Source organism: Equus asinus, chromosome 21 (assembly GCF_041296235.1).
Source record: "Equus asinus isolate D_3611 breed Donkey chromosome 21, EquAss-T2T_v2, whole genome shotgun sequence".
NCBI classification, from domain to species: domain Eukaryota; kingdom Metazoa; phylum Chordata; class Mammalia; order Perissodactyla; family Equidae; genus Equus; species Equus asinus.
This window is the reverse complement of record NC_091810.1, coordinates 42,782,179-42,794,345: the sequence shown is the minus strand read 5'-3', so window position 1 is coordinate 42,794,345 and position 12,167 is coordinate 42,782,179. Positions and strand designations below refer to the sequence as shown.

General features: G+C 45.6%; 1 protein-coding gene across 2 annotated transcripts in view; it reads right to left on the bottom strand.

Annotated features, from left to right (window-relative positions):
- Positions 1-12,167, bottom strand: part of IL17RD (interleukin 17 receptor D) — a 64,046-nt gene that overhangs the window by 21,511 nt on the left and 30,368 nt on the right. For both annotated transcript variants that reach the window (XM_014868760.3, XM_014868759.3), the window contains exon 2: positions 3,585-3,642. In XM_014868760.3, coding sequence (XP_014724246.2) covers positions 3,585-3,642 — 58 coding nt within the window. The remainder of the gene's footprint in view (positions 1-3,584; positions 3,643-12,167) is intronic.

Genomic DNA, 12,167 nt, shown 5'->3' with positions numbered 1-12,167 from the left:
TGTTAACTAGCACTGTCAAAGGTAAAACTGTTGTTCCCAAACACCAGGTGTCATCAAAGACACCCACAACATCCACCAAATCCAAAAAGTCCCACATTGCTCAAAAAATGAAAACCACCGATTCTTTGATTTTGTCTGAGGGCATTACTCACTGCCACCTGTCAATGCAGCCACAACTATATGAGCAGCTGTGCCACCTGGCATTGCTAACACACCTTCAAAGTCTGCAAGATCCTAAAAGGCTGCCAGAAGCTTCCAGCCAGACTTGGGCTGGGACTTCAGAGAATGGCCGCAGGCTGTTCTGGCCACTCGTGCAGGGAGGACGCCAGCCATCCTTGGCAGAGACCAACTCATAATTCTTACACTGGTTCATCTCTATTTCTTCCTCAATGATTAAATGTGAAAACTCTCTTGAGTATCTGCTGCAAAAGGTCCTGAGTTCCATCAAATGCCCAGACCTGCCCACTACCCCTTTGAAGTGAAGTGAAGTCTTCAGGGGCATTTTCTAAGAAGCTCAGTGAGTCTGCTGCATTTTTTCCCCTGTAAACTGTACCACACATTTCCCATTTTTATGACTAAAAGCGTTCATTAGATATTTGAAAATCACAAAAGAATATAAGAAAAATGCAAAAGTCATTCTCAATCTCCTCCCACACAGAAGGAGCATCTAATGGATACCCTCCCAAGCCTCTTAATGTGCACATAATATTCCTCTTTTTAAAATTTCTTATTAAAGTATAATACACACGCACTGAAGTGCAACCTCCCTTTAAAACTCCATCCTCCTCGCTGCTTTGCATCCTGCTTTCTTACTTCACCACATTAGGCATAGTCCCTTCTGTAAACTCCATCTGCTTCAGAAACAGCCACCTCTACATGTCAATATTACTTCTTTTGAAAAGATGTTAATAGTTAATAAAACGGAATTCTACTTCTGAAGAAAAGTCACTCTCAAGGCATTCAACATACGTTCTCTGAGTGCAGAAGAGACTTTTAGAACAGGAAAATAATTTTTTTAAACATCTGGTTTAACACCCACATTGAACAAATGAGGAAACTGCAGCTAGAGGGATCCTCTGGGTGGCTGAGAATGCCACCGCTGACCAGCCCAGAGTCGGGACAGAGAGCAGCCTCAAGCGGCTCACGCAGGGCTCCTGCCATTCTGTCCTCGGCACAGAGTTTATTACTAAAATAAGTTCTGAATCAGAGGTATTCAATCTGCAAAAGCCTGGCTGAAACCAGCTTCCCAATATAAAAACGACAAGATCCCCTCATACTTGTGAAGTTCAAACATTTTCATTTATTGAGGTCGCTAATGAAATAGAGCAACCTTTGACTTCAACAGCTTTAGGAAGAGAGGCATGAACAAGGGCAAATCATGCTTTTTCTCTTTGTTCATTCCTAATGCCAAAATTAGCACTCTGTGGGTTTCTGTAAACACAATTATGCAAATATAAAGTCTAAGAATTGAGAAAACATATTACAACCTACTCAGGCATTACCCCTTCAGAGCCTGAAGAAGAAATGAGAAATGCAACGTGAAAGGAAGCAAGCAGATCTGTGAAATCTGGTTTTAACTTAATGGCAAGACATTTTCTTTCTTTGTAAAAATAAGGTTCTGTAGTTTAATACTGGTGGTGAAAACTTGGTAATTGATTCTTAGCTATTTCAAACAGAACTAGTAACCAGTTAACTGAGCAATAACAGGAACTTCCTTGTGGCAGAGAGAAATACCATTTTCAGTGGAAAACAATGAATAAGTTTTTTACATAGCCTGGATCCAATTATTAGAAACTCTAATGTTTTGGATTCTGATTACGAAAAAATTATGCCCAAATGACATTTTGCCAAAATGCAATCGAGCTTCAGATGTCTCAGGAGTCAATTTGAATTGTGAATTAAATTCTAATTAAATACTGAAGAATTATAAAGAAAATAACGACTTAGAGACAGGTATTGGCACGTGAGCCAAATATCTAGTCTCATGAAGAAAACAGTAAGATACTTTTAAGTTTTACAGGTATAGATCCTCTTTCACAAAATCCCATATTAAATTACAGATGCAAATACTTGTTTGCAGCTGACCGGAAAATTCCGAACTCTCGAATGTAATACAAGATCTGCCAGGACCAAGAACATATATTGGAAATTAACTTTCTAACTCAAAGAAAGGTCCCTTACACATGTCTTTACTTAGCTGAATTAAGTATCATGGACTCGCAAATCTTTCAATAGCATCACAGCATTTACCTAGAACGTGCCCACGCCACGAACGTGAAACGTCTGAGCTTCGGGCGCAAGTCCCTGTCGGTTAACTTGAAGGACCCACATCAGCAATGGTGGGTGTGAATCTGACACACATATTTGTATCTTAAAACTGTTAGATTGTGTACACAACCTCAAAAACCTTGCTTTAGCAGGGATCATTCCAGAGGCCTCAATGTGACCCACACGCCTTACTCACACAGACTCATAACCCTCTCCACGACATGCATCGAATGTCAGGAGTCACTAAATATGAGTCAAGCTCCTTCCTGTCAACAGTTTTACTTATAAATTATGGCTTATAAGGCTAACATGCTCACAATTCTTTGTAATTACCTTCTTAGGCATGAAAGCAGATGCTGAGAGGGGGTTCCTCATGCTTAATCAGAAAAAGTTCCCCCACCCTGCCCTTAGAAAACAGTTCAGCCAGAAAACACACAGCCTTCAGAGAAAGGGCCAAAAAGGTGGTTGTATTCCAGCTCTAGCTGGAATGACTTCTAATATTAATAGATATCAACTACTGAGCACACACCACAGGCCAGCTACCAAGTTGGGCAGTTATAAGCATTATCTTATTTAACCCTCAAAATGATGCTGAGGAAGAAACTAATCTTTATTTTATATAAGTAAACTGAAGCTTGGAGAAGTCAAGTCAGTTGCCACCATTCACAGCTGATAGGTGGGGAACCAGGGTTGAAACCCAGGCCTAAGTCAGAGATGGCCAACTGGAGACCTCTGGGCCAATCTGGGATACAGATTCACTTGGCCCAGTCTGCATTTGTGTACATTTTAAAACAAATGCCAATATTAAAAAATGTTCATACCAAAAAATGCAAATTTCCTACTCTCCTTGGAAATCACATCTGGCTACATTCAGGGGGAATTCATCAAGGCCACAACAAGCTGGAACGGAGGAGCCAGCGCTCCTTCCAGACAGGACATAGGCTACCCAGTTTGCACAGCCCCAACCATTCCCTAGCATCCTGCACTTGGGCAGCTTCACTCATCTGTCCCCTGCTGGGCCCTACACGCATCTATCTGTGTTTGTCCTTAAGGACATGGCTATGTCCTGAGGAAATCAGGGTAGGCCTTCATATACAACTTCTCTGAACACTGTGCAGGACTCTTGACCCATCCAAGCTCCCAAATGCTTGAGTGGCTTAATTGAGACTGAGAAGCTTTAGCTCTGTTGACAAACCTGAGCAGGTTCAGAAAATTCCTCAACCCCAGGACCTACAGTGCCCTTGATTAAGCATGACTGTGCAAGCTTTAGATCCCTGAAAAGGCTCCATTCTTCAGCAGTCAAGTCAGTTACTTACTGTCATATCTAAAGGTGATGTTGTGCAGCCCGCTGCTCCTGCTGGCCGGCCCCACTCCCTGTGAGAAAACAAGAGAACATGATGAGAAGTGAAGCCAATTTGCTTTTTCAGCCCAGATTCCCAAGGAGTCAAAATGCACACATGACTGCAGAGCCCCAGGGTCATGCCAGTCGCTGAGCAACACCCATGTTCTTTCTACCAGCTCCCTGCTCACCCCCGCCCCCTGTGCCCCTCCAGCTGCCAACTCCCTCCAGCCTAGGAGATCCCTAACTGCCAGGCCACGGGGATCAGGAGCACTCACTTCCTCTAAGACAATAGGAGCAGGCTGTTCCGTGTTTGGGGGTTAAATAATAATTCATTAACAGTAAAATTGGGAGAGGGACCATGAGCTGCCAGCTGGAGCCCTTCCAGTTGGATCCGCTTTGAGCACTGATTGGTTATAAAATTCGCCTACCAGACACTCTCGTCCAAAAGCTCTATTAAGCCACAACAGATAGGCAATTCCTCAAGTCTAAGGAAACAGGTTTCTCATTCCAAGACTGGGAATGAGTGTGGGAATAAGCTGTTACTTTTAATGAGAAAATTCTTCCCTGCATCCATACCTATGCTTGGAATATATAGGGTGGGTCATAAAAGAAAAAGAAAAAAGACTTTAAAAGGTCTAACTCTAACTCTTGGTGATATGGCTGTTAGCCAGCTGCACTCTTAATAGCAGGGATAACAACACTCCGCCAGACTTCCCACTTTAATTACAGCATCCACAGAGGGAGCCCTGGAACCCTCCCGTCGGCCTCGCCTGTTCCTAACCCACCACTTACCCATCATGGGAAAGAGCAGCTATAGATCTACCGACTCCAGTTTAACTGTTTCTGTAATAATCTGCAAATGTGCCATTCAGCATTAATTGCAGAATTCTCCAGAATATGTTAATTCTAAAATGCTAAATGATGGGAAAATATTCTAACCACACAGCTAAAGTTTCCACTCAACAAGGGGTATGTTGGGGAAAACCACATGGTGGCGGCCTGGTATTTAATGGGCAAATGTTACACTGAGACAGAATGTGCAGAACACTTCTGATGGAGCCCAAGGTCTCAGACCACAGCCCCAGCACATCCATATGCTACAGGCATGTTCACGCTGCTTATCCTGAAGCCAGGCACGCCCACTGAAACTGTATCCCTCAGCTCAGATAAACATGGATTTTGGGAAAGCACAGCTGTGCAGAAAGGGATGGGGACAGACAGACACACACACACACACACACACACACCCCATTCTTACTAAAGTGAGCGATAAGCAGTAACAGAAAATCTAAATCAACATGGCGTACCAGCCCATGATCTACTGGGGCTCCCCTTCTTCCTGGTGCACCTTCCTTCTCAAGCTTTCCTTCTTCCATGCTCCCTTCCCCACACACACGAGATTCCAGAATTCCTCACCTGAACTGAATCCCTTTGGAAAGGGTTGTGACCTTACTAAAATCCTAAACACCTCCACAACTTCTTAGGGACAACTTCCAGATGGCCAGAACCAGAGCAATACGACCAAACAGGAGACCAAGCAAGAGACAATGCAATCCTCCCCCAACCCTTCAGTAATGCCCAAGACACCCAAGTCACACCCTTCTCAACCCCTACAAACCCCCTGGACATAAATTCATTCACCATCTATTATAAGCCAAACATTATGCTAGCTATGGAGGGTGCACAAAACAGACTGTCCCTGTCCTCAGGAGCAAAGAAGCTCATTCTTTCAAAGAAGAGTAACTGGGTACATGGATCACGCGCAGGGCACAGACAAATCTCAAATCACCTCCTGGCCCTCCCAGAACTCTCAGTGTAGATGGCATACAAGGTATATGTAGCTGGGGTGAAAGAGCCAGCCATAAATAAGCACATGGTATATGAAGTGAAGTGCCACAGGCATCACCCCAGTAAGGCTGAACCAAGGGTCAGGATGACATGTGCCAGAAGCTTAAAAGAGGGAAGGATAACTGGGCTGGAGTGGAGAGGAAAAGGGAGCGTCATGATAGGGAAACAAAAATGCAATCTGGGGGCCAAGGTAAGTGCCTTAATCCTTCCATCCTCCAGCTAGTGACCAAGCGCAAACCACTTCACTCCACAGGGTCCGAGTCTCCTCAACTGCTTCAAAAGATAATTTGCACAACTTTCCTCTGGGAAGGCGGTTTGAGGAGGACCACATGAAGCCATGGAGAGCAAGCATTTTTCAAAAAGGAAATGCATTCCATTTAACAGCAAGCTCCGAGGCACATGGACTCTGGTGACCCGTCACCTTACCAGTAGAACTTTGTTGGCATTTCATTTTGTTCTTGTTCTCCCTATGTTTCTATCGCACCATGTTTTTAACAGGTATTTATTGGGCACTTGCAATGAGCAATGCACTGTGGAAAGGAGCCCAAGACAGAGAGATGTGCTATATTATACAAACAACCCAAATCCGGGGCTGGCCCAGTGGCACAGCGGTTACATGCACACGTTCCGCTTCTCGGCGGCCCAGGGTTCGCCAGTTCGGATCCCGGAGGTGGACATGGCACTGCTTGGTAAGCCATGCTGTGGTAGGCATCCCACATATAAAGTAGAGGAAGATGGGCACAGATGTTAGCTCAGGGCCAGTCTTCCTCAGCGAAAAGAGGAGGATTAGCAGCAGTTAGTTCAGAGCTAATCTTCCTCAAAAAAAAGAACCCAAATCCCTCTAAGTAAGGCCTCTATGATGTATGTGGAGCTGTTCCTAGGTGGGGGGGCCCAGTGATCTGGCCTCAAAGGACAGGGAGGCTTGCATGTGGCATCCATTCAGTACCCACTGAACATTCCACCTTGGCCTAAGCCCTACAGGGCTGAGCACTCGGCCAGGAGCTAGATCCGGGTCCTGACCTCAAGGGACCTTGGCCAACCAGGTAACCTCCTAATGTGCAAATCTGCCCTCACTCCTCTGCACCAAGCCCACTACTGGCTCCCTGTCCCTGCTAGACCATTCCTGACACAGCACCCCTGCCTACCTCCTCAGCCACTCCCCTTCCCACCTTCCAAACCCTGCCAGGCACCACACTACAGTTCAGCACATGTTCTCGAGCACTTCATGGTCCCAGAATGCCCTTCCCATCAGCACATCCTGTGCTCCCCGTGGGCTTCCTGCCTTAGTCTAGCCCCATCACACTGTGTTCCTGCCACATCAGTCTGCCAGCACACTCACCTGATGGGGGAGTAATCCGTCCCCACAATTTGACTGGCATGGCACTTCTGCTGATGTAGACACAAAATGGTAATTCTAATTCCACAGAAAATCAGAGACCAAAAGACCCTGTGACCATCCAAACTGGTCGTGGAGCTCAGACGCACGAGACACCATTCCAGGTACCAGCTCTTGTGTGTACCGTAAAGACCTTCACTCTTGGAAGTCGCAGAGTGCACAGCTTCTCAGCACACGCACCAGACAGACACTCCACTGGGCTGTCCTCAGCTTATACCCAAATAACGCTTTAGCTGCTCCAGAGCCCTCAAAAACTGCCTGAGAAATGGTGTGCCCAGGATGGCCCAAAGAGCATGACTGTTTTCTTTATACTTTGTGGTAGACAGAAAAATAAGCCCCCCCATCATGTCTACAACATAATTCCCAGAACCTAGGAATGTCACCTTACATAGCAAAAAGGTCCATGCAGATGTGATTAAGTTTAAGGATCCTGAGACGGGGAGATTATTCTAGACTATCCAGGTGGGCCCAATGTAATCACAAGGGGCCTTATAACAGGGAGACAGGAAAGGTCAGTCAGAGAAGGAGATGTGACAATGGAAGCAGAAGGCAGAGACAGACAGACAGACAGGCAATGATTTAAAGATGCTAAGCTACTGGGTTTGGAGATGGCAGAAGAGGCTAATAAGCCAAGGAATACAGGCAGCCTCTAGATGAAGGAATGGGCCTCCAGAAGCTTGGAGCCAGCCCTGCCAACACCTTGAATTTAGCCCTATAGGACTCATTTTGGAACTCTGACTTCAAGAACTATAAGACAATAAATTTGTACTGTTTGAAGGCACTAAATTTGTGCTAAGTTATTACAGCAGCAATTGAAAGCTAATACACACATATAATTTCAGCTGCAATATGGATGAAATGATCTCGATGTCACGTGCTATCATTCTTCCCCCTCACACCCACAGCAGACTGGTCACTTGTCACCACACCCTCCCCCACCAGCTTCAGGCAGACATGGAACACTGATCCATCAGACATGCTGCCTGAGATTTGGCCATCCTAGATATAGGCTTCTGTAGGCTAGCCTGGGGCTTATCTGGAGTAGAAGAGTGGTTAACAGAACGGGCTCTGGAGTTGCACAGATGCATTCAGATCTCCCACTTTCCAGCTGTGTGACCTTGGGCAAGCTTCTAAGCCTTCCTGAACCTCATTTCCCTGAGCTATATATAAAGTGTTTGAATAAAACTTCCTGGAAAGGATTGGTGTGAGGACCATGTGAGATGTCATACATCAAGTGTTTTGCACAGCATCTGACACATATTGAAATGGTTATTTCACACCCAGAAATGGTTATGTCACTTTCCTGAGAAGATTCCTGCCCTAATAAATAAGGTGAGAGCTGTGCTACAAGGGGATACATGAGGTAGACGGGGGAATGCTCACAGGAAGTAGCGTCTTCGGGGATGATCTGTCTCCAGCATCCAGACTTTGGGGGTATAGTGGGAGAAGAGGCAGGTGGACAGGTCAGGTCAGAACGAGGCGGCAGAAGGCACTAACCACCAGACTAAGGAACGTGTTCTGCTGATGGCCTGGGTGGGAACTGGGCGACCCAGTGACTGCACCTGTGATAAGTACTCAAGTTGGACCAGAAGCAGAGAGACTGAAGGAAAAGTGACAAGGGCAGCTCCCAACCCCCTCAACACTCACCCCACAGTCCTGGGCCTGCCACATCGTCAGCCCTTGATAAATACTAGTTTTCTTTCTGCATGAATGAATGAATGCATGATTAACCCAGGTAATACATACAGAGAACCCAGGAGTACCTAGCTTCATGTGACACGGTGATTTGGGGCTTAGAATCAGGGCCCACACTAAGAGAACACAGACAAGGCAACTTACAAAGCTGGTCAACGGCTCTGGAAGCTGTTCTTCAGGAAACGATTCCAAGCTTTTAGCTACTACACTGTTTGATATTTAATGAGCTGACAATTAAGAATACTTGTTTGTTGCCTGTTACTTAAAAACTATAAATGCCAATCCTGTGGCCTCAGGGTGTCACATTCTCAGTTAATTAACCACTCCCATTTGCTGCACTATGGCCGCTTTTCATTCGTTCCAATGTGAGCTAGCCAGCAGGCCTGGAGCTTGCTACAAGCACTCCACAGTAAGCTAGGACACAGAGCTAATGGGAGCATAATGGAGAAAACATCTTTTACGCAGGAAGGAGAGGGGAGAAGGATAACCCTCAAGTGCTCTAAAGGAATAAAATTCAAAAGGCAAAAACCCACACCATGCTCCACCCACATGGCAAAGCCGCAAACGCCTGGACACAGAGACTGCCACAGGCGGGATCCCACCCCATGCCGCTAGCATCACCAGCCAGGGGCCATCAGCCGGCCAGTTTCCTGAGGGCCCCTTGGGGACTCTGGGCCATTTGAAGACCTCAACTTCCCAGAGCAAGATTTCCAGTCCAGCTCCCAAATAGCTTAACTACCATTTTGGGAAAATGCATTTTGAAAAAACCTGCTAATTCTGGTGCTCCCTTTTCCAATGGAAGGCAGGCCTGACAGCGAGGTCTAAACAAGACTGTTAGCAGATCAATTAGGGACCTTTCAGAAAGCTGGTAATGTTTTAGCAAACTGAGTTTCCATGAAAATTGAAATAAGAGCATTCATCAGAAAGAACTGAGAGGATGGGTTTTTTAAAGGTACATCAAGTAACTACTTAGAACTAAGGCCAACTCCTACTTTCTATTTTCCATAGCATTTCCTCCATCTTGGGTTTCCAGTGTGTCAATGAGATTAAAAAGACAGCAGACAGCTCTGTGAGGTTTAAAATGCACAACAGGACTGGCATTTTTCCCTATGACCAGTGGACACGGGGAGGGCAAGAGGCAGAACATGGGGTCAATTTACTCCATGCAGATTTGGTTGGTTTCATAAAGAAAGACAGATCCCACTTACTTCAGTTCAAACCTTTAAATCAAAAAAAAAAAAAAAAAAGAGGTCGGCAAAGGCAGAGAAGCCCCAGGTGATGTAAGCCGAGGAGAATGCTGGCAGACCCCAAACACAAGGAAAATAAATCACAAAGCCATCTTGGGCCTGGATCTATTCAAGATATTCGCTCCACATTCCCGGGAACTCTCTCTTTCTCTCCCCCGCCCCCCATCTAGATGCAACCGACTTCAGAAATGGAGGGTGCCAACCAGCTGTCTGATTTGGGGAGGTGAGGTCCTGGATGTCTAGAGGGGAACACACAAGCTCTGGGTAGTACCGGTGGGTTCCCACCAGCAATTACCACGTCGGCCCAAAAAGACCCGGAGATCTTAAGCTAATTAGAGAGATTTGCTCGAGGAGGTAGGAAATCACTACTCCAAAGCATTGCCTGTGCACCAGACCAAAGCCGTAATCATGATTCATCTCTGACATGTTGCTAATCAGCACACACATGTTCCTAATTTCACGCTCCCCAAAGGAAAGCTGAAGGGACAATTGTTTCTGAGCTCTAACATGGAGCCAACCTATGCCAAGTTACCATGTGTCCTACTTATCAAACTGAGAGCTCCACTTTTCATCTACATTGCTTTTTACTATCCCGCCCCTCCTCCCCCCACCCCACCAAGGAAGTCCATTCACTAAAGATAAAGATGCATCAGGGCATTTATATGAGTTGTGCCTCAGACAGCAACCTTTCTTTTTTAAATTGAGATATAACTGACATATAACACTGTGTAAGTTTAAGGTGTACGTGTTGATTTGATACATTTATATAATGCAATATGACAGCAACTCATCTAAATGGTAGTAGCCTAAATGGAAATCAATATATTTTAAAATGGCCTTCCCTGCTCCAGACTTTATGATTTTCTTATTGCTTTGCCACTGGAACACGCACATGTAGTTAAAGCCCAGAGATATCAACACACACACACAAAGCTGACTTTTTCCCTATATTTAAAAACAGAACACAACAAAGCTCTGTAGCCTCCCTGGTTTTCACAAAGCAAAAGCCCAAGTACTTTTTCCAATTAGTCTGTTAAGGATCTGGGCTGTGTGTTCTCCCATGGCTGATGCTCACAAATAGACAGGATTGTTCCATTTTTCCAATTCTCAAAACGTTAAAAGCAAGCTATAAAACATGCCTCTGGATGGAGAGCCAGACCTTTCCCCTCCACTGCACAGACCACTCCCATCCACTCAAATGAGAACCGCATGTTAGAGAACTGGCATCTTTAAGGTAACAGTCAACCCATCTGCAGTTTCAAAAGCACGCACAGACAACTCACAGACACAGATTAACTGGTTTTCTGTAAATACTGGGTATGAAGAGGAAGCAAACATCCAACCATCCAAACACGCACCCAGCAAATCAGCTACTGGCTTGCTCTCACTTAGCTGTTGAAGGTAGTTACAAAGAGTTTGCTCTAGAAGCCCAAGAAAGTATCTTCCTGAGAGGGCAAAATAGTGATTAGACAATAGAGGAAAACTTAAAGCTATAAACATGATTGTTACGCCTAAGCTCAGAGGAAATGTTCGGATCAAAACAAAACTACTAATAAAAAGCCTTAGGACCACACAGAGAGCGTGCACTGAATTGTGCTGACTTCAAATACCGTTTCCGAGGCCCGGGGACGGAGTCTCCAAATACTGTATCACATCTGGAATTCTGCTTTTACAGCACAAACGCCTGCAGAAATGGGGGATTGTGATGTTGCCATGGGGACCCAGCCTCCTCCAGCCAGGCAGGTCTCCAGCGTGCCCCACACATGTGCTTCCTTCAAGGTGGATTTCGCATATTTGAAAATTATGGAGGGCCCCCTTTTAGGTTTTAGTGCTAATCGAAACATCACAGGCTATGCTGGAAAGCAAGGCGACCCCTTCTGTCAACCTATTATTTCTGTCCACATGGTGGTCTTGGACAGAAAAACCTCCTTAAAATAATAGTGGGAAGCAGCAAGTCAACATTAGACCCCTTTTCAAAAGTTATTTGTGGCTTTACCCTCTTCCTCTAAGAGGGAGACCGGCTTCAAGCATCCTTTTTCAACTCTTGTTCTCTGGCTGCAAAAATCCAAGTGAGTCAACCTGTGCTCAAAGCTGCCTCCATTGCCCCCCTATAACAGGGATCCCAGGCTCAGGCCCCAGGGTCACCAGAAATGAGCGCCTAACGCCATCCTGACAGGGTTACTGCCCAAGGCGGGGGGGCGGGGGGGGGGTCTCCATCGTTTATTGTTGATGACTCTGTTGTAGTTGTTAAGGGGAAACGGTTTCTAGAACTCCTAGGAGGATCCTGTGAGAAACTATTCCTTACCCAATCTCCCCTAGAAACATCTGTTACACAATTTCAGGGCATTCCCAGAGGCCACTGAAGGCTTCA